Genomic DNA, 23100 nt, shown 5'->3' on the forward strand with positions numbered 1-23100 from the left:
TTACGCGTAGGATTTCCTACCGTTTCATAACTTTCGCGGTCAATAGCACTGTACAGAGTCTGTACGTTCCGAAATTTTCCCGCAGTATCTCTGTGGCTGAGAACTTGAAACTCGTTATACAATCACTGTAAAAAACGGCGCCAATGCGTTTCACCGTGTTTATCTGCTTACTTATCGTACTTTAATTTTTTCTTAAGTGCTGCGGCAAACGTATCTGTACGTAGTTTGCCTTTTATGCTCAACAGGAAAGTGCTTTATTTGACATACGCAGTTCGTGATTCTCCATAATTTGATTCATCACGTAACTATATTATTGTATTTATATATTATTTCATCACAGTATTATTACGATACTGCCCGATGATCGCTATGATGGTGGATCGCGTCTATACACGTGCACAAGTAGCAATATTCGCAATATCGATCTTCCGTAAGTGGACAAAGTTTTAGTTTTGTTTTTATCAATTTTTATTTAGTTTTTTTACAACTCTTTATTTTTATCACAATATCGTAAACGAAAGTTGCCTTATGCTGCGTAATCTGCCTATTTCACATAATTATCTATTTCTTGTTTCCGATTTCCTGACATTCTGAATTTTCGTTGCAGTTCCGTACGGCAGCTTCGCTCCGTACAACCATTCATATTCTCAGCAGGTTAACTACCACAAAACTCCCCACCGGAAGTGTGGCTTTCCCAATTCGATTCCCCCCTTGGAAGAACATAAACCAGAAGAAGTGAATAACTGATCCTTTGTATTCTAATATAACTCCACAAATTTACGATAAGATATCGTCAGATATAAGTATATACATCCATACCATTTGCAAATTGGATACGTACAAACTGGATACGTATACTTAATTTACTGGAATAATTACAAATCCAATCTGGTAGTATAAATTTTTTTATCGACTGTAAATGTGTTACTCGTTTTGTATACTAGGTACATGGAGCCTGGTATCTTTACCGGCAAATATCGCCGGGCGGGGGCACTAGCATCAATAGTGCATACATTGTGCACGGCATTAAAGCCACGGCTGTACCTTTGACCAACACTTTTGCCGAATATCAGTGGTTACCAAACTACCAATATTCCACAGAGGATGGAGGCACGACATGTCATTACGAGTTTTTTATTGGCATTGTGGGTCGGGATGGTAGTCAGATTGGAGCCGATTATATATCCGATACGAGCCCGGCCTATGCCCCGCGTGCGTTTAATTAAGGGAAGTGGCCCGGTACATGGTACCAAATTCGTGTACATGCACGAAATCTTTCACTTTCGCGCACTCCCAAACCCTTTTTTCTCTTGTTTTATGACATTCTGTAGTCAAATGATTTGTATACACAGGCCTGAAAACCGTTTGCGCGCGCAACATCCGGTTCGCGAGTTATGGCTGTTAGAAAATTCCAAAAAGTTTAAATGCATTCAGGTGTACCAAAAGTCTCATTATGGACCGATCTTTTTCAGATTTTGCACGTAAATGCAAAACGTTCTTCGTGGTTATGTGCATTTACGTGCAAAATCTGAAAAAGATCGGTCCATAATGAGACTTTTGGTACACCTGAAAGCATTTAAACTTTTGGGAATTTTCTTACAGCCATAACTCCCAAACCGGATGTTGCGCGCGCAAACGGTTTTCAGGCCTGTGTATACAAATCATTTGACTACAGATTGTCATAAAACAAGAGAAAAAAGGGTTTGGGAGTGCGCGAAAGTGAAAGATTTCGTGCATGTACACGAATTTGGTACCATGTACCGGGCCACTTCCCTTAAATAAACGTTATGATTTAGGCTAATCATTTAGCTAATCAAATAAATGTTTATTATTCACACTGGCAAATAATTATGACATCACGATATGAGTTATGGTATAACAACGATGTCAGGTGGCGCGCAGCGGTGAACAGAAGGAACCTTTTTGCCTTTTATGCATCTTCTCGCAATACTACTTTACTCTAAACAAAAGGCAGCTCCTTGGCGCCACTATTTTTGTAGATGTTCGTAATAATAATCTTTTGAATTACAGATCCATCTAGCCTTATGGCAATTGTGTACGATTATCGGCGATTCTCCATCGACTACGGATGCGCGGAACCCAATTTGTTGACTGGTATATGCGAATCCCCGGTAGTGTTTGTCAGCACCAGGGTACGCCACCACCAGTTGTCGCAACGAGAAAAAAACGAAATCGACCGGGTCGTCGATGCTGTTTTCGCACCGTACTGTCTCTCCGCCGACGATATCCCGTTGCAGATCCAAGACGATAGGCCGGATTGTAGTATACCGGATCCGCCGGACTGTGCGCTCAAGGAACTGCAGATACTCGGCGCTCAGTTAGGAAACGACGGTTCCATTAGCTGACCTTCTCGCGCTTCTGCAGCTGCGTAAGCACGCCATAAAAGCAAGTTGTGCTTGCTAATTTTGTACTTCATACTTCATAATATTTGTGAATTTCCTTAAATTGTATGCTTTTATTGTGGAAATAATTCTAATGACGTGTAAGAAGCAATCGTCTACATGGCTGGTGACGTCAAAGGTCTATATATCCATAATTATCATACCTTTTTTGGTTTTCTACTCGCAATATACTTACTTCAGAAGTTGAAATAATATTGGAAGTATTGCATTTAACAATTATTATTGCGAAAACTGTAGTGTAGTGGGCACCACTCCAATAAAGCAATAAAGCAATAAAGCGCTTAATGTGCACTGCCCTCATCTTTACGCCCTCGATTCCTCGACAAGCATCAATAATAATACTTCAAGAATAGGCGCATGTTCCTCAGAAGCATACTCGTATAGCTTTGGAATGATAATTTCCGTTGCCGGAGATTTGTTTTGCGTCCAGATTAGTGAGATTACTACTGAATAAATGTACGAGTATGCGAGTTTTGACGTTTGACACGCACACGCCGAAAAAACAGCAAGGTGCGATTCAAGCATTACGTACCACAGATTTATTTCATTATTTGATTTTTATGTCCGCGACTCCTTATAAGCCGAACAAAAATAAATACCGTGTAAGCTGTCGGTTTATTTTTAATGAAGCAATATAACACAACAAACCAACGGTGGGCGTTTGCCAGTATTTCTGTTTCTAAACACCCTGCGGCAATATTGCGGGTTGCCTGATGGCTGCAGATGTGCAAGTTATTGTTCTAAGCGTTGTTTTTATTTTACTGGGACATCCGACGGTTCTAATATTGTTAAAGGTGTGACGTTCGGCTTTTGCGTCAACGAAGAAAAAGGCTGTTTCAGCGCTTCACAACTTTAATTATTTCGCACCTTTCCATATGTGATAACATATCGTAAGCAAATCATTACCACAAAAGAAGTGATTTCGTTATGGGGAATTTTAAAATCCAGCAATAATCGTGTTTTTTCTTGTATTCGCAAACACATATGTGTACTCGTTGCCATATACACCAACTGAAAAACGACAAGAATTTTAATTTAAAGACATTTACATTTGTTATCTAAAATATATTTGTCCTCATCATTATAACGAGAGATACACACATTCAACAGTCGCTGTGGTAACTGGTAAACGATACAAAGGGCGTGGCCGAAAAACTGAAAAAATTTTGAGTACAATTGTACAAGAATGGGACTTGAGTTCTGCATGAAATTATTACTATAAACGACGATATGACGCACCATGATGTGCGTGAGATGGCTACAGAAACTTCTGCAAAATTATTACAGTAACGTGCTATTTCGCCTTTGGCGAAGTGTCAGTGTTCTCAAGGTGTTGTTGATATCAAAGTCGAAGCGGAAAAGTTAGAGAAATGTGTATCTTTTTCAAAACGGATAATTTCCAGCTGACATTTATTGCTGTATACATCATACGTGATAGTGAGCACAATGCGATGCCGCAAATAACAACATTTCTGCCGATTTTCTTAACACAGCTGATACTTGTGCGGATAACGCACGCCACGTGCACACATCTTCCATCGGGACGATGTTTTGTCGACTGTACAGACGATGTGTATAAAGTCGTCTGTGAGAGCATCGACGGCAATCAGCTGCAGTATGATCTGCAGACGTTTGCTGGTTTAAATACGTCCTTCGAGCTGCATATCTGGAATTCACCGGGTATTGGACGTTTAGGCGCCACCAGCTTCGCCGATGTACACGATCAAATTGCTGTACTAGAACTGCAGAATCTAGAGAATTTGGAGTTGTTTCCGGAAGTGGCTGCTCTGATATCGCTCAAGGATCTGACGATAGGGAACTCACCGAAAGTCAGACAATTTCCCATCGAATTAATTCCTCTTAGCGGTAAAAAAAGCATATCGTATGGAACTCGTACTAGATTAACTGCCAACTTTCCGGAACAAGTTCGTTAAACGCGAGGGTACATTCCCTGTAATGTAATGTAAGTTTTTCAGAAATTAGGGTATGTTCAGTACTGCCTTTTAAAATAACAACACAGAAGTTATTTTGAATCTAGGTTCATAAAGCGCGACTATAGTTTATACTTACAACATTGTGAAATCTTTAAGCTATTATATTTTAGTGGAGTCCTTGAACTTCCATGCAACCGGCATCGAACTCTTCTACGCAGACTATACTAGCGGCAAACTCCTTCCAAAAGTCAGATACTTCCGGATTCACCAACAAGCCTTGACTTGTTCGGACCAGTTCTTTCTAACTTTTCCCAATTTGGAAAGCATAGAAATCATCGAGTGCCATATCAACCTTGGCAATCTGGAGGATGCGGCATTACCCTTCTTTACGGCAAAACCGCTCCGAAAATTAGTCGTTACCAATAACACCTTCTCATCGTCGATTGCAAATTTCCATCTTTATATTTTTGATCATATTGTCAGCAGTTTGGTGGTGCATGAGAGCAGTGATATCGAAATATCGGAGAATGCGTTTCCTATTGGGAAGAAAACTCTGCAGAAGTTTAATCAACTGTCAGCTATTAAGCGCTTATCATTACGCGGAAGTTACTTCGAGAATTATCAGACGCTGGAGAACCTATTTAAAGGCTTCAACGATCTAGAGTACCTGGATCTCGGACGGACCAATATCCCCATATACAAACTCGGCATTTTCAATGGTTTACCCAATTTACAAATTTTGCGGTTGGACGGCAATCACTTGCAAGATATCGAAGAACGAGATTTCTTTCAGGGACTGCAAGCAAACAATTTTTCGGTATTGGATGTATCGAACAATAATCTCCATGGACACATATATGGTTTTGAAAAGTGGGGGAAGAATTTAATGCATTACGATATGTCGGGCAACGATGTTACAAAATCCCTGTTTACCAAACGCGCACAGTTTTTTCCCAAACTGCGATTTATGAGCGAAGCTCGTAACCGACGAATATTTACGAATTCATCCAGCTTTACCGAGATGAAGCAGCTGGACGTTCTGGACTTTAGCTGCAACCGTTTCATGAATATCACCAGAGATTTTTTCAACAGACTACCGCCTACGTTGCGGATGTACAATATGTCGTTCTGCGAGCGAAAGTTAACGGACCGTGTAATAGTGGCGGAGGATGCGTTTGTCGGGTTTCCGACCATCAAAGAGCTATACTTTGACCGTGCATTCCTGCGGACGAATTTCTTTACGAAACTTCAGGTACGCTAAAATATAGACTCTCTGAAAGTTGTGGTAAATGAGGTTAGCGTAATTCTGTTCCAACACAATCCAGCGTTCTCACCCGAGCAATTTAATGTCAATATACGTATTAATTTTTATTATAAAGGTGCAACTGCGGTTTGTTCTTAGCTTGTTCTGGGCACTCTAGACATTCCTGCAAGTTGCAGCAACTGTATTAGTAATTTAGGGCAGTATATCTTTCCGCAACTATAGTTGAATAAGGCGCCGTTAAGCGATTGTGCACATAAAAATTGGACGAATTTAAGGGTTACTGCCAATAATGCAAATGGCGCTTAAGCCGATTTTTGAATGAAAACGAAAAAGAGCTCCATTTCTTGTGACCACCAGACTCACCAAAGTGTGCGTCTGCTTTGCCAGTGAAGATTTAGTCAGCTGGTTTAATGCTCTGGTGGTCAAACAAAACGAGAATAATATGTTTTATGATTGCGTCGTAACAAACTTTTTACTTATAGAAAATGCCACCCGAAAGTGCGGCCGCCCTCCTGGTTCTCCATATGGCGTACAATCACATCGCCTATCTTCACGGTAACGGCACCCACTTTAAACCCTTCATTAATTTGGAGTATCTTGATTTGGAAGCCAACCGCATGCAGTCCACCGGGGGCGCCGCCTTTTCCCCGCTGAAGCGACTGCGGCGCCTGAACCTAGCCAAAAACGGAATATTCTCCATCTCCGTGGACGATTTCAGGGGCTTGGATAGTCTGGAAGATTTAGACATTTCCGGTAACCAGTTACTGATGATCGCACCCGGCTCGTTCGATATGCTGTTGAACTTACGCGGATTGTTTCTGCACGATAACAGCTTCTCCCATAATTCCGGACCGTCGGCTGTCTTCGGCATCGGCAGGGGTCGTAACGTAACACACCTCAGCATCGGCAATTTGCCGTACCGCTGTCTGGAGGCAGAGGTGTTTGTCCGGTTTCCAGGGCTGCGATGGATTTACCTAAACGAGTCGACTCCGCTGTTCGTGCACATGGATCCCGTTCTCGGTGTGCGGCAGCAGATGAAGAAGTTCCCGTTGCATCCCTGGGCGGAATTAAGAATGTGCGACAGCTTTCGCTCCAGTACTAATGAATACGCGGCAGAAACGTTTTTAAAGGTCCAGGCTAGTGACCCTAAACATATGGTGTATCAAGATCTCTATATGCTTTTCAATCCGTGCTTTCAACGCCGGTTGAGAAGGATTAAGGAAAAAGTGGAAAATATTTTGTGCCAGTAACGTGTGATATACCGCTGTACAATGCCCATAAAAAAATCGCAAAGGCAAATTGTACTTTGAATGGAGACTTCTCTCGTGGGATTCCAGATCGCTTAATTACCATGTTGTGAGTAGCAACACGCTCATGTCTAAGCTGCAGCTGACTTTAAAACTTCAGGTAGTAGCGACACATTTACACTACATATCCGCTGTGCTCCTGACGGAGCACTACTACAATTCATTTTGTGCACTGTGTGAGCTCACGTCTGCCTCTACACGGACTCAATCCCAATTTTGAATCCGCTCTTCTGTACAAAAAAATTAGCAGATACCCTTCCCAGTTCTACATGTGTTCAGATGCGGACCGCACTTGTGTTCAGCTACCTGGAAGGAATATGATCGTAACAATACTGATTTTAAAGTATGCCGCACTTACTTGTTCTCACTTACCTGAGTTACCTCACTTAATATTAAATTTTGCATCTCTACCTTATATAGTCTTCGTTATCCCAAATTTGAAGTTTCATTTAAAGAACAGTTTTGAAAACAATACTTCAAGCAACTGCATCGATTATTTGGCTTGAAAATAACGTGAAATACTTGCTCAAAATGTATTAAGAGTTATCAAATTTGAGATTGCTCAGATTTGTTTCACCTGTTAATTCTTCTCCTAGTGCAGTTTCAACGTTTTCGGGTGGGGAGAGTTACTTCGCTGACTACTGCTGAACTTTTGAAACCACCGTGACAAGACTCAATTTTAACTCTGACGTTGTATAACTTAGATTTGGATACAACCGCTTCTCAAAGCAACGGAAAAAGATTCAGTTTGTAGTCCGAGCAGCGGTTTTTCTTTATGGGATGGGTTGGTTACCAGTGTCTGGTAATTAAAGTAAAAGGCGCAGAAGAACTTCTTGCACTTTTTTCGAATATACAAAACCATAATAACTTTTAATTATCGATCAAATAATCACAGTGATGACCAGTGCTGTTCAAATTTTGGAAAATATATGTATTCAGCAGCTGCGTAATTATTCAGTGTATGTCAAAAATAATAATTCTTGACGAATAACCCTGCTTGTTAGTAATTCCTAAACCTTTGCTAAAATAAGACATTCTGAGGTCACAGATCATTTTCTCTGAGAGAATTTTCCCACCGATATAAGCAGATAAGGATCACCACACTAGCCGGCGTTTCAGCTTTCTGTTGTGTCCGTTAAGTACATGGAGTTTGAGTTGAGCTATCAGTCTTCACCCATCACCTTCCAGCAAACAGTAAAACACATAATGCCTTTTAAACGCGTTTTCACACTTTCTCCACTTACCCGCGGTTCCGCACTGTTACCGTAGCGTGCACAATATAGCTTAAAAAAGTAAATAGCGAGCTACTTTTGCGGTGTATGTACATGTACAAGGTATGTACATGTTAATTCATAGGTTTCTGCTAACGCACGTGCGGCTTTCCTGCACAATATTGGATACAGTAGCGTTGCATAATCATGAGCCAAATGACGTCTTTTGTTCTGATGCTCAGTATTAGCGGACTTCTGCACTACTGTCTGGCATCCTCAGGTGAGATTTTCAGGTTAGTTTGCCGCAGTATGCATCAAAAAGCCTTCGCAGCTCTCACGTGCGGCAAATCAGAAGAGCTTGCAACAGCGCAGTGTGTGGATAAATATGTAGTTAAAGGTTATTTTGCCGTCCCTAGTGTCGCAAAATATTTAAAAAAACATGCTGCCACATTTTACCAAAGGTCTCAGCCACTTGGTAAAATGATCTTTTTTTACATTACAGCTAGCGATGCGCTGGAAACCGACTGCAATGTCCGACAACCCAGCTCCGCTGCTTACTCTTCCGTAAACACAGTATCGATTTCACTGACTTTTCCGTTACGTACGGATACCTTAACGTGGGAAGAATGCACAGCATACACCACAGCTCCCAAAAGTTTTCTGTGCAGTCCCGCACACTCATGTAACGGAACTGACAAAGATGACTTTCTCCCGCCACCAATGTCCATGACGTTTATCGAGCTAGCTTGTTCGTGGCACAACCGTACGTTTATGGCGGCAGTGACAAACCAAGTGAAAACCATTAGCCCTAATCGAGCGGTGATCATGGAGCTGGACGAAAAGAACGACACAACGGATCCTGTTGACTCTAACGTCATCGAACCGGTTCGCCAGCAGTTAATTTCGTTGACGGTCCACCATTGCGTTACACAGACTGTTACATCGAAAATTTATAAAATCGGCAACTTTCCGTATTTAGTGCGGTTAGTCATGCAAGGTTGTTGGGGACTGATCATCCGGAAAAAGGATCTGGAGAATATGCAACAGCTGCGCATGGTCCAGTTCATTGCGGCGACAATTGAGTCCATGGAACCGTACACTTTCACCAATCTTCGGAATTTGCGGAGTTTACGCCTGGAAGACCAGTTGCGCTATCTGTTGAAGCAGAAAGGCAACCCAATCGATCAACTTTATTTGGACCGCTCTAAATTAATTGCAGACGAAGATGTTGAGCGAATCACAAGCCTTCACTGCAACTGTTCGTTAGCATGGTTCCGGAATTTTCTGCGAGCCAAGCCGTTTCTAACCGCGGAAAAACGAAAAGGAGAGGACTATATCGTTGGGAATTTCATATCGGACACGGTTTTCGTAGATGGGATCTATGGGTCTGTTCTGAATGTGGACTGTGCAAAAAAGGTGTCTATTCATAACGTAGATGCCGGTCCTCAGTTCTCATATAACACGTCGTGCTATAATATAAAGTGCTAGTACACAAAAATATTTCTTTCTGTTTTAACCGAGTTGGGATGCATACAAAGTGCCGGGCGAGCATTGGTCGCAAAAGGCAAGAACGACTGCAGTACTCATGCTTGTACGAGCAGATATATCTGTATGTACGAGTATGTATCCAAATAACCAAAATAAATGGTATGGGCTGATGCTCAGCGATCGCATTAAAAATTCTCTTTTTACTTAAATTCAATTTAAATGCATAGCTCCCCTTCTACAAAAAGAAATTCCGCTTCTGCAACGACAATGCACGAACGGACGCTAGAATGCACTTCAATTTGCCGAATTAAGATTGGAAATAAATGGTCTCATAAAGAGGTAATTAAATAATTTAAATGCACGAGTATTATATGACCCTAGTGAACCGGCAAGGCCACTAAGTGGTACAGCCACGTTCGGACCATCGTGTCCACTTCCAAATTGCGCGGGTTACACAAAAATCCATTTTAGCTTCCGGCAGTGCGATATGAACCGCGAAAAAACGCTTTGTAAATCTTGCCGTGCCCAAGTAAAACTTTTCACATATCTACAGTATACGTATATTGCGCGGCATCGCATTCCTTTTCTATCCGCTCCGTCTTATTACATAAATGTTTAAACTGTTGTTGAAGAGATAAATTGCAATATTCATAACTATCGCGGTTTCAATTAGGTATTTTGATAATTCATGTATTCTCTACGATTATTAAGAAATGAATGCATAGCGAGAACTGCAAAGCCGCAAAACAGCTATGCTACTGATACAGTGAATAGTGATGCATAGGAGTATTTTGTATGATATGATATTATTATCGTGCTTGCAGTCGGATGAACCGCTGCAGGCATAACACTCCTTTAAAATTTTTGAGTCGTCTAACAGCTTTAATAATTGTTGTAATACTGCAAGAACGGAAAAATTGTTTCGCGTGTTGGCGTTTACAGTACACGGTGAATTTCTAATTCTCTCCTGCCACGCACACGTTTATTGAAAACCGTTGTTACATGGCGCTATACTATATCTTCCTGCTCTCTATTTCTGGAGCCCTACAGAACCGTTTGACGTCGGCAGGTAAGATATCTGCAGTAACAAGCTTCGTTATTTACCGTTGTCCATTAGAAGTCGAAATTTCAGTAGAAATTTTATTCTTACCTGCAGCAAGCGCTAAACAGGAAAGCGACTGCAGTGCTCAACAGTCCGCGGATATTTCCCACTCTTCCGCAACCACAGCATCGCATGCACCTGTTTTCCCTTTCCGCACGGACACCTTGACGTTGGACGAATGCCAGGCGTACGGTGCAATACCCACTAGCTACCTGTGCAATCCTGCTTTCTCCGCCCGGGGATGTAATCGAACCGACGATGACGATTCCCTGCTGCAACCAATGTCCAGAACCTTCATTGAGCTATCCTGTTCGTGGCATAATCGCACGTTTCTGGCCGCAATGACCAACCATCTTAAGACAGTTAGCCCCAATCGAGCGGTGATCATAGAGCTGGACGAAAAGAACGATACAACGGATCCGGTTCACTCTGACGTCATCGAGCCAGTCCGCCAGCAGTTAATTGCTTTGACGATCCATCATTGTGTTACCCATACTGTTACGTCCAAAATTAATGCAGTAGGGAGTTTTCCTTATTTGGTGCGATTAGTAATGAAGAGCTGTTGGGGACTGATAATTAAGAAAAAGGATCTGGAAAATATGCAACAGCTGCGTATGGTTCAGTTCATTGCTGCGACGATTGCAGAAATGGAACCGTACACCTTCACGAATCTGAAGAATCTCCAGAGCTTGCGACTGGAAGAAGAACTTCGCTATTTGCTGAAGCAGAGAGCCGACAATAATTCTAAATCGATCCGCGGCAACTTAATTGCGGACAGCGATGTCAATCGAATTGCACGACTTCATTGCAACTGTTCCTTGGCATGGTTTCGTAATTTCCTGCAGGCGAAACCACACTTGATCGCGGAAAAACGGGAAGGAGAAGTGTATGTCGTTGGCAATTTTATATCAGACCGTGTTTTCGCTGTTGGGATGTTTCGATCTGTGCTTAATGTGGACTGTGCGAAAAACGTATCCATTCACAATATTAATGCCGGCCCAAAATTCTCGTACAATACAGGCTGTTTTGATATTCAGTGTTAGGATACTGTCTGCATAAAATTAATATGAGTAATGCCAAATGATTAGTAATGTCACTCTGATAGTTCTACTAATTCTTGGGTCAAATGAATACGAAAGATATATTTTCCAGCTCAGCGTCAGTCGCTAAACGCTCTTTTTAAGAAACGTTAATTATGTTCGTTATGTTTCTACGCGGATTTTTACGAATATGGCCATATGCCCCTTTAACTGCAATCCATTAAGGAATTGATTTTACTCTTCCCAAGTTATGACGGAAGTATAGCCTAGCACAGATTTTTCCAGACGAGTTTTCCCTCGTTGTTCGACCGCCACAGCAGACTGAGAGCGTAGAGGCAAATTCGGCTTAGTTGTCCCAGTTCAGTGTTGCCCAGTTTGTAATTGCTTCGTTGTAACTGTTGGTAGAGCAACGCTGAACGCGGGTCGCCGTTTAGGATGTCTCTCATAACCTGTCAGAAAACAGTTTTGTACACTAAAGAAACACCATGCTGACAAATACATGCCAAAAAGGGCAGATTAACTCCCATCAGATATAATTTATAATTAAAGCACTTAATTTTGATACGCTCTTTGAACATTTTTTCTTAAACACCTAACCGCAAGTGTTATTGAACGCACCTGAATATCTGCATTTTGCAAAAATAGTTTGTGTAAAGTCTACGGAAGCGGCTACGAACCAGGGAGTAACGTGCAACAGCCTTGACCAGGAAATATTCAAGCAGTTAGCGAGAGGCTTTGCTAGTTACTGGATGAAGCATTACGAAACCAACACAAACAGGTGCATACCGTTTTAATGTCTTCCCGTGCTTGTATGATAGAATTCTTGTTATGACCGGCATATTTACCGCGCCGACTAGCCGACATATCGGTCAGCCACTGGGCGATGCGTTCAAGCGGCAGAAATTGTGTGCGATCCAGATGGTCCTCAAATATATCCCATAGTAGCGACCGGCTAATCGATTCCAGATCTATTACCACATGGGCAACAAACGACTTCAATGGACCAATCCTGCGGCACGGAAGACACACTGTACAGTTTCTCCATATAACTTGCTGACACAGTGGTTGGAAAGCACAGTATACGTGGAAATCATCGACAGGAATGTGGCAGTTATAGAAAACGACCTGCTGAATATCCTTGACTATCTCGTGATAAACCAGAAAGTTGATACTAGCACTTGCAAGATCTCGACGGGAATACGGAATATCGCCAATGCATATCCTTTTCGTCGTCGGTCCTACGAACTTTAAGAAGCATGCTAACATAGCGTACATGTGCGTCCATTGACGTGGATGCAGTCGGTACCGGGCGAAACATGGTTTAGTCAGAGATATGGGCACTTCCAGGCATAATTCAGCCGATTTTACAAGGGAATTCCATAAGTGGCAAGTCCGTCGGCAGCGCTGTCGATCGATGGTATCCAAATACTGAAAAACGTCTCTCAAAACCGCGATCGGCAGCGCGGTTCGCAGGCATTTTGAGGTAGGCCGTTTCGCCAAGATACGGCGATACATTTGTTCTGCATGCGAAAGCTTGCTGATTCTGACTTGATTGGATGCAAGTTTAGATTTGGCCGAATGAAACGCTTCCTCCTGCGCAAACCAATCGTATAGTTACCTATTCATATCTACGAGTTTGAAAATTTTAGGAAATATCCAAACATCACTCATAGTAAAACAAGTTTTAGCCTTACCATTGGCCGAAACGGCTCCTCTGTATTATGCCGTTTCAGGAAGATCAACTCGTTTTCCTTTAGTACCACGCTGATTGGCATTATCTTGTGGTGCATTTCTAGTTCGCGTTGAAAAGCAGCACACAGTATGGGTGTATCTTCAGGAAGACACCAGGTACTGATGACAAAATCATTTGGTTGGATGAGCCTGTCTTGAAGTTGTTCGTGTGTCAATGTACTTCGGATTTGGGCAGGTGGCACCAGTTCCTGCAACGTATATCCTTCCAGTTGTACTTCCACGAATGCATAATCACACTGATTGGTCGAAAAGCCAGTGACTAACACAATGGCAGGGTACCACGTCCATGGTCCCTTGGAACCGTCTCGCATCAGTACTTCCACGTGGGCACTTCCCCTCCCGTTTAATTGGAGCGGGTATTTCCATTCCGTTGCCGCTTTGTAACCAGTATATGGCTTGCATGAAAGGCGATATTGGGATTTTTGTAGTAGTTTGTCTGAGCAGTCAAAAATCTTTCCAAACTCTACGAAGAGTTCTGTTTGTGAGGGACAGAACAAATTCACCAACAAGCCGTTTTCCGCCGTATTAACGACGCTGCCATGCCGCAACCGACCGTCGACCAGTACGTCAACCGCGTTCCAGGCGTGCACACGGCGGTCTCTGCTTATGTACAGGTGCATTAATTACCAGGATGTTCAAGATAGAACATGTATAAGCGGATTCTGTAGGTGATATATCGATCAGTTCTTGAGAATTCTCAGCAAAGTATAAAGAGAAAACGCGCGACTTGAAACAGCACAGTTACATATGAGCAATATAGCAATCACTTCGCTGCAATGCAAGCAGTCTCCTGTGGAAATATTTTGAATTTTGCGGGAGAATTTGTTCTATAACCGTAATCGTTAGTACGTTGTATTCGTAATCGTTAATCGATGCATTTACGAGTTAACTATTACTAATTGATACAATGAATGAAGCGTACTTGTTATCACTACAAGTATTGCACTTTATACAATCAAATTCCACAGATACGATAACGGCTTGTGTGTTTCACGTGGCAAGATTATCAGGCCAATGCAGCCAACATACTAAGTACTGTATGTATAAAATGTCTCAGAAGATTATTTATCGAACAATTTATCGAACAATCCGGAACTTCAGTTTATACAGGTCGATCGCACCAAGTGTGGGCAGTAACAAAATATTCCCATTTGCTACCGTTGAACCACATAATCGTTTTCTTATTTTTTTATGATAGTTCGTGTTCTAGAGAAACTTTTTTAGTCATATTTCTGCGGCAGAAGTTAATACGCAGGGAACGGAAGCGGAATTTTTAGTTTCAAATTTGCCCCAAAACTCGCACTGCTTAATAGGAGAAATTCATGTCCAGTCAATAATTTTTTAAAAATTTTGGATGCGTGAGAACTATCAAAGAATATTGTGGTTTTCTAGTGGTCCTTTTCTCACGTCTTTTGAATCAATAACATCTGACCCAAGGTGATCCGCGCTCTACGCAACCACATTCTTCGGATGGTAGCTTTTAACATATAAGTCTATGGGAGACACTTTTGTTTGAGCTTGCTACCGAGCACTGTGCGCTCCAGAATCTTTTGCCACCCCTTAACGAATTCCTTTAAAGCCACTCCATGGTTTACAAAAAGGTTTGTAGAAAAACATCAGATGCTGAATTTTTGAGAAGGGCGGTTGTAATCATTAAAAAACTGACCCCTACCCTCTCCCATTAAGCCCCGCCCTACTCGTTCTGGACGCATCAACGGATTTCAGGTTTGACATCACTGGATCCGCAATAAAAATTTGCACTAAATAAGATGAAAGTAAACAACAAAAATGTTTACAGAATTATTTTTCCAATTATTTTACTCAACTGCCCACACTTGGTGCGATCGACCTGTAATTCCGTTACTTTCACAATAGTACGCACACAATAATGTAGTAAAACTACGTGATCAAAGAGTAAGTACGTTTCAGAAACCTGCCTTTACTTAATACTAATGCTGTCATGCAGGCCAAGCGGATATAAGGGAGATACCTGCATGAATTTGTAAACAGTGCAACTAACCAGGAAGAAGCAATAAGAAATCTCATAAACAACACGATAACAATAATGGCTTCTATTGGTTTCTACTTTCTTACGAAGCATATGTTTTAGTTATCATGAAATATCGTTGAAGCACTGGCACGTATCAGTTAAGAATCAAGTTGCTCCAGATCTGTATACTTACTACTAACTTAATTTTTGTGATTTTGGCTTGCGTTCGTTCGGAAAATTGTTCTCTTTGCCGCCATGAAAGTAGTCAAGAATATAATTCGTGCTATGGGTTCTACCCTGAAGGAAGTCCGGTAGACAAAGAAAGCTCGGTAATGCAAGGGAGGACACCATGCGCTGGTTTGTAGAGCCGAGCCAAAGTTGATTCGATTCGAATCCATGCAAATTTTGTCTATGTCAAAGAATTTGCGCACAATACTCGATAACTGTACCCGATCAAATACAGTATGCGCCTAGGCCACGCGGCTGAAGTTCATTTTAATCGTCTTTATCGACCCATCAAATATGTAGAATAATGCGAATGTGGTAATTTGAATTAGCCGGGTGTCACTGCGGCGCTGCGCCGACGGAGAAAAGTTTGAAAAAATCTTTTCAATCCAATCCGAAATTTTTTTCCGATCTAGAAGAACATAATCTAAATATAAAATAATATTACACGATGTTCCTTGCAAAACCAGCCCACGTTGTGTTGGGGAAAAGATTGCCTACCTGGGTTCCTAGATAGCCGGCGGCATACACTGCCCATTAACCACAGCTGCAGATGCGTATTCACCACGTAGACAGGGTAATAAAACGTCAATACGATCATGTGCGGTAAATAGCAGGCTAAGTGCCACAACGATGAGGCGAACAATATCCTACCAAGAAGAATTCGGCGTTTTCTTCGTAACTGTGTTCTCCGATAAGCCTCGTCACTGTTGCCCGGTTCGATTAACTTCTGTCGGAGCTGGGATAATAAAATTCCCAGGTAGCAGCAGATTGTCCCAGCTGTCGGGACATACACGCCCAGTATGACGCGGACTTCGAAGATCTTTATATTCATATCTGTTGTCGGACGCACCATGCAGATATGCCACGGCAGAACTAATTCCGTGTGCCAACCGCTGCCGACAACCATCGGCAGCGCACACGCCAGCATAATAACCCATCCAGTAAGAATCGCCGCAGCGGTCACGCTGTGTTTGCTTATTTTTGAGCAGTGATCGGGAAAAACTATGGCGACTAGTCGGTTGATGGCGAGGATAAACGACGCCCAACGTGCATTGCCAGAGAAAACGATGAATGCGACGTAGAGGTTTCGACAGCTGGTTAAGGACAGTGTCACCGAGGAAAAACAGAAATGCATTATGAAGCCTGGATTGATTATCGCCGTGATGGCCAGGCTGACGATGAGCATGTGGTGATCTGGACACGAGATTCCGATGGTTTCCGCTGGCGATACAAGATGGTAATAATTAGGAGAATTAATAATAAGGACGTTAGGAACGCGGTGCAAGTTATCAAGACGAATTACCAAACAGTCAACGTACTGGTTTTGGCTTTCACCGACAAATTCGATACGGTATAATTAAGCGATACGTTCATGGTATCCAATACAAAATATGCACGAACAATATTTTAGTCTGCTATAAACAAAAATTTAAAAATAGTATTTGCTAGATAGCGTTATTAAAGAAAATATGAGAGAATTTATGTATATGTGTTATAAATGTATCGTATATATTCACGGTTTGGCCATTATACGAAATTCCTAAATGGCTGAATACCATCCAGTATGATTGTGCAGTACGTAGGTACCTTTAAATCAGCTTTCTGTGATTAAATTTCCTTGTATATTTGTGGCACTCGCAGAGGGTTTTATTTGTCACAAGGTTCGCCTTGGGATTTTGCTAGTTCCGTTATAAATAAGGTAATCTCTGTCCCGTTTAAATTTTACCGCGTAGTACGCGTACTATCTTTCATTTCAAGAGATCCATTCAAGATTTTTCAACGGAATGACGCGTCGACATGCATTCAGTTTCAGTCGCCATCCTAATTTAGTACTAGATAACCATGCGGGTGTGTTTACGTCTAACCGCCTTGCGATTTTCTACGGTATTTTATTATCATAATTGTGACATCTGTTTCTCGACGATATTAATTTTTATTAATAATTGTGGCATTTTATTGTAACTAGTACTCTAGGAGTTTGCCACATTGTCGTTACGGTTCCAAAAGTCCGTATTTCAGCATGTACGTAGTCATTGATCAATTGCACGAGCGAGTCACTGATCGATATATGTACCAATAAAATTATTAATATAGGTTTTGAAATGCATACTATACTTACAGATTGCCTGTTGCATGCTGCTAATATGTATGGATACAGTCTGATGATACACAGTTGGTTGTTAATCTCGGTTATTTCGTACATCCAGACAAATGTCGCGATTGATTGCTATGTACATACTGGTTAGGCAGTTCGTTGATGCGGGAAATGACATGTTTTCTTGTAATATAGCGCACAATGGTAAATATGTTTATCCACAGTCTGCATATGAGTAGTGTTGTCCTCAATCGTCCCATCACCAGAGCAAAGCGCTCAGCCAAATAAATTAACTCCAAATGCAAATACAGTGCCGCTCTAAACTTAAACAGTGAATGATTAATAAACTCAGCAAATGTCATGTTTCTCAGTTATTTGGACAGGATATGCTGACGGTCCTTTCGAGGCATGTATGTCCCCGTTCGCTGATATTGCCCCATCCATTCCATCGGCGAACCCAGGACCTCCGCGGCCCGTCGCGCAAAATACGGATCCCGAATAAACCCGCGGGCCATGAACACTAGATCCGCTCGGCCCTCCTTGATCACACTCTCCACCTCCTCGGGGGTGTTAATCAGTCCCACCGCGCCCGTCATCATTTCAGCTTCCTTCTTTACCGCCTCCGCGAACGGCACCTGATACAACGGACCCACCGGAATCTTGGGATTGGGGTCAATGCCGCCAGTGGTCACATCGATCAGATCCACCTCCTTCGTTTTCAACACTTTCGCCAACTCCACGGTGTCCTCCTTTGTCCATCCGTCGTCCGCCCAGTCGGTGGCCGAGAGCCGGACAAACAACGGCAAAGTGTCCGGCCAAACAGTCCGCACCGCCTCGGTGACCTCCAGCAGAAGTCGAATCCGGTTCTCAAAAGACCCACCGTATTCATCCGTCCGCTTGTTGCTCAACGGAGAAAGAAACTCGTTGATCAAGTATCCGTGGGCGCCATGGATCTCCAGCACCTGGAACCCGGCTTTCAGCGCACGTTCCGCGGCGGCACGGAACATTTCCACAGCCTTTTGAATGTCCTCCCGGGTCATCGCCCGGGGCGCTGGTTCGCTGGGCTTGAACGGCACCGCACTGGGCGCGACACGCACCCATCCACCACGATCCACCGGGATCAGTGTGTCCCCTTTCCACGGCGCGGAATGACTGGCTTTCCGTCCGGCATGGGCGATCTGGATCCCGGCAACGCAGTTCTGTTCCCGGATGAATTTAACGATGCGCACCAGCGGCTCAATGTGTTCGTCCTTCCAGATCCCGAGGTCCTCCGGAGAGATGCGGCCTTCCGGACACACCGCTGTGGCCTCGAAGAACAGAAGTCCGGCGCCGCCGATGGCCCGGCTGCCCAGATGCACCAGGTGCCAGTCGTTGGGAAACCCGTCGTTGGCTGAATACTGGCACATGGGCGAGACGACGATACGGTTCTTCAGGGTGATGTCGCGGATTTTCAGGGGTTCCATGCATTTCGGGATGCAGGTGTGCTGTCCGCAGGGGACGCGACCTTCGCCCTGCAAAATTTCGATACAGTACAAATAACCGAATTTATAAAAGACCGCTCTCCTTAATTTTTGCTATCTGTAGATCCGTTAACCTACTCGATCTGCAGTATGCGATACGTACAGAACAGATTATAATAATAAACATAACTATAACATTAAAATAAACATACTAATAACTATGTAATTCATTTGCCTGCAGCGTAAAGCAGCTCCACCAGTTTATGTAATACAAGAAACAGCCTCGGCTTCGCCTCCGCGTTTCTTGTGGTCCATGGCAATTTTATTTGAATTTGAATGAATATTATTTATTAGATTAACATCAGTCTATTCGTCGAAACATGATCGGTACATGCAATAGGGCAAACACGAATTTTCTATGAAAATCAGTTCATGATTCTCTCAACCTTGAAAGCATTCCCTTTCGCTGTACATACAGATAATTTTACGATATCCCCTACCCGAAAAGAAAGCCGAGATATCAGTCTATAAGGTGTGAAATTTGAAACAGTGATAGTGCACTGGATCACTAGTTCGGTAAGTCATCACTTCACTGGCTCTTTTCACTGGAAGTTGGTGTGTGCCCAGTGGTGTATGTCCGGTCAGTAGTGGTGGCTCGATTACTTGCTTAGCTAACCGGTTCCGTTTTCCGGACAGTAGTGGTAGCTCGGTCACTCATGTACACTGTACAATAAGGACAGCTCGGTCACCCGCTCACCACCCGGGCTTTCTGCGCCGGACAGCAGTGGTAGCTCGGTCACCCGCTCACCTAACGGGCTTTGCACACTGGACAGCAGTGTTAGCTCGATCACACGCCCAACTAACGGACTTTGTACACTGACAGCAGTGGTAGCTCGGTCACCCGCTCACCTAACGGGCTTTGCACACTGGACAGCAGTGTTAGCTCGATCACACGCTCAACTAACGGACTTTGTACACTGACAGTAGTGGTAGCTCGGTCACTCGTTTCCTCTCGGCTTCGCTTCCGCGTTTCTTGAGGTCTACGACTGGTCTGTTCGAATTGTTATTTTAATCGTTTTTATTCATATCTTTTGGCTCTGTGAACTGGACTGTAGTGGTGGACTGGTGGGGCTTTCTGTGCCGGACAGTAGTGGTTGCTCGGTCACTCGCTCACCTAACGGACTTTGTACACTGGAAAGTAGTAACAACTCGGCCACCCGCTTACCTTCCGGGATCTGCACGGACAATAGTGGCAGCTCAGCACTCGATCACAGAACGGGCTTTTTGTGCGCCGGACAGCAGTGGTAGCCCGGTCACCCGCTGACCTAGCGGACTTGGTCACCTGCTCACCTCCCGGGCTTTCTGCGCCGGACAGCAGTGTTAGCTCGATCACCCGCTCACCTATCGGGCTTTGTACACTGGACAGTAGTGACAGCTCGGTCACCTGCTCACCTACCGGGCTTTCTGCGCCGGACAGCAGTGGTAGCTCGGTCACCCGCTCACCTAACGGGTTTTGTACACTGGACAGTAGTAACAGCTCGGTCACCTGCTCACCTCCCGGGCTTTCTGCGCCGGACAGCAGTGTTAGCTCGATCACCCGCTCACCTATCGGGCTTTGTACACTGGACAGTAGTGACAGCTCGGTCACCTGCTCACCTACCGGGCTTTCTGCGCCGGACAGCAGTGGTAGCTCGGTCACCCGCTCACCTAACGGGTTTCGTACACTGGACAGTAGTAACAGCTCGGTCACCCGCTCAACTTCCGGGATCTGTGCACGGACACTAGTGGCAGCTCAGCACTCCTTTACCGAACGGGCTTTTTGCGCCGGACAGCATTGGTAGCTCGGTCACCCGCTGCGCTAACGGACTTTCTGCGCCGGACATTAGTGACAGCGCGGTCACCCGCTCTCCTACCGACCGGATAGTAGTGGTAACTCCGTTACTCGTTCCCTAACGGGCTTTTTACACTGAAAAGTAGTGACAGCTCGGTCACTCGGTCACTCGTCATCGGACAGTAATGACAGCTCGGTCAACCGCTCACATAGCTATCCATAGTGGCAGTTCGGCCACTCACTGGCTTAGCGGGCTATTTTAACTAGAATGTAGTTGTAATTTGGTCAACTAACGGGCTTGTGCACTGAACAGTGGCGATAGTTCTGTCTATCGCTGCTTGGCCGGCACTTGTTTAGAAATTGTCCTCGATGACAGCGTTGGATATGTAGTCGTTCTTGTCGCAATAACGCCAACGGTCTGCTAATTAAATTGATTCTGATATTTTAATTAGTGGAAAATACTTTCATTTTTTAACTATATTTTATTTGGTTTACGTGGCAACATTGCCTGGTTAAAAATACCACGATGATAATTATTATTATAATAATTTGGTTACATTTGGTGAAGGTAATCAAAACTCTTCCGCTGTGGCGCTCGAAGCGGGAGAGGTTTTAAAAGAAACGAATACTATCTGGCCGGGTTTTCGATTACGGGCTTTCAGAATATAATATTGGTTTTGGTCAGTCTTTTCTGGTTTGCCGGCTCTGGTGTATCCCATTCGTGGCAATATAGATCTGAATCTTGATAACATAACCTAACAAACGCTATTTCTAATTATCTTACACGAAAACCTCCAAGATGAAAACTTCACACACAAGAAAAACAAGGACTTCCAGGTCTAAAATTTTATGAAGCCATTTAAGTTGTCTTAAATGCACCGTTTGAAACAAGAACAGAACGATCGAAATCACTGAAAACGGAACGATCTGCTTCACGATGCTGTTTATGCTCATACAGAAAGAGGAAAGTCATCGAACGGGAAGAAGATACAGAAGTCTTACGGTCACTTACCCAACAATATACAGAGGGAAAAAATTGTGCGAAAATAAGCTGATTCTATTTATTTTGCCTTACCGTTTCCGCCATGGCAAGATTCTGGATTATTCAGATTTCACAATAGGAGCGAATACTTTATTACAGGAGAAAGAATGCAAAACCTCCAAACTAAAACAAGCATCAAGTCTTGGCTGGCGTAAAACCGAAGTGATTTACTGTGGCAGTCAGATTTTGCAAAATAGTGGCAGCGGCTAAGGAATATCTTTATGACTGTGCAGTCTTTAAGTGAACTGTATGTTGACTGTGCCCGTGTGGTGCAGATTCTATAGTTCGATCGATCGGTAAACTACTGTTTTCTTCATGGCCATGTGCATGGAGCATGATACCGGCAGTACAAAACACGCACAATACAGACAGACCGGATGGTTTTGCGATTTTCCAGGTAATTCGCCGGCTGTTGTGTTTCGGTTTCTAGCACCCGGCATCTGTGTTTTAAGCTGTTTACGCAACTGAATCTGCACCATCGTGTACGAGTGAGTCTACGGAGAGTTTTCTACAGCAGCCCTGTCGGTAAACTGCCTACAGGTATGAAGGAAGACCTGTACCGCCTGTACTATAGTGCAGCATTTAATTAAATGACTGTCTTATTCGTTATAAAAAATGCACTTGTACTGAAACTGCAACCGGAAATACGGGGGAAGACACTAGACACTGACAGTGAAATATTAGAATAATACAAGCCGAGAATGGTTAAATACCAGCTGACGACTAGGGTAAATTTAATAAGTGAAATTTTTACTGTACTTTTATGCATTGGAATTTGTTAGAACGGGACATTCTAATGTAATAATTTTACGTTGGATTAATCTGTTAAAGTATCGAAACAATAGCCGCATATCTATATTCCACATGCTGGGTATTTCTCATCGTCAGTGCATGCAGCCAGAACGGTACTTACATGTACATACTTGTATATTA

General features: G+C 43.2%; 5 protein-coding genes across 6 annotated transcripts; 3 read left to right on the forward strand and 2 right to left on the reverse strand.

The window, feature by feature from the left end:
- The first annotated feature begins 3711 nt into the window (after positions 1-3711).
- Positions 3712-7156, forward strand: LOC129592339 (chaoptin-like). Its single transcript, XM_055488348.1, has 3 exons — positions 3712-4289; positions 4528-5609; positions 6104-7156. Exons 1-3 carry the CDS (start codon positions 3794-3796, stop codon positions 6869-6871), a joined length of 2346 nt encoding a protein of 781 aa, XP_055344323.1. The 5' UTR covers positions 3712-3793; the 3' UTR covers positions 6872-7156.
- LOC129592341 (uncharacterized) lies at positions 5769-14339 on the reverse strand. 2 transcript variants are annotated; one of them, XM_055488351.1, is made up of 5 exons: positions 13464-14339; positions 12615-13362; positions 10778-12218; positions 6429-6767; positions 5769-6352 (listed from the first exon to the last, which is right to left on the reverse strand). In XM_055488351.1, the coding sequence occupies exons 1-3, from the start codon at positions 14139-14141 to the stop codon at positions 12130-12132; spliced, it is 1515 nt and encodes a 504-aa protein (XP_055344326.1). In that variant the 5' UTR covers positions 14142-14339; the 3' UTR covers positions 5769-6352; positions 6429-6767; positions 10778-12129. The 2 variants fall into 2 exon arrangements, with proteins under 2 accessions (XP_055344326.1, XP_055344325.1); XM_055488350.1 differs by having other exon boundaries at positions 12556-13362.
- On the forward strand, positions 8131-9788 carry LOC129592343 (uncharacterized). Its single transcript, XM_055488354.1, has 2 exons — positions 8131-8419; positions 8642-9788. Exons 1-2 carry the CDS (start codon positions 8347-8349, stop codon positions 9625-9627), a joined length of 1059 nt encoding a protein of 352 aa, XP_055344329.1. The 5' UTR covers positions 8131-8346; the 3' UTR covers positions 9628-9788.
- LOC129592344 (uncharacterized) lies at positions 10539-11898 on the forward strand. The gene is made up of 2 exons (XM_055488355.1): positions 10539-10696; positions 10784-11898. Exons 1-2 carry the CDS (start codon positions 10630-10632, stop codon positions 11770-11772), a joined length of 1056 nt encoding a protein of 351 aa, XP_055344330.1. The 5' UTR covers positions 10539-10629; the 3' UTR covers positions 11773-11898.
- A 3587-nt stretch (positions 14340-17926) lies between the features above and the next one.
- LOC129592246 (NADPH dehydrogenase-like) lies at positions 17927-22439 on the reverse strand. The gene is made up of 2 exons (XM_055488229.1): positions 22201-22439; positions 17927-19345 (listed from the first exon to the last, which is right to left on the reverse strand). The coding sequence occupies exons 1-2, from the start codon at positions 22210-22212 to the stop codon at positions 18206-18208; spliced, it is 1152 nt and encodes a 383-aa protein (XP_055344204.1). The 5' UTR covers positions 22213-22439; the 3' UTR covers positions 17927-18205.
- Between the last annotated feature and the right edge of the window lie 661 nt (positions 22440-23100).

This window comes from Paramacrobiotus metropolitanus, unplaced genomic scaffold (genome assembly GCF_019649055.1).
Source record: "Paramacrobiotus metropolitanus isolate TYO unplaced genomic scaffold, Prichtersi_v1.0 Parri_scaffold0000051, whole genome shotgun sequence".
Classification (NCBI taxonomy): domain Eukaryota; kingdom Metazoa; phylum Tardigrada; class Eutardigrada; order Parachela; family Macrobiotidae; genus Paramacrobiotus; species Paramacrobiotus metropolitanus.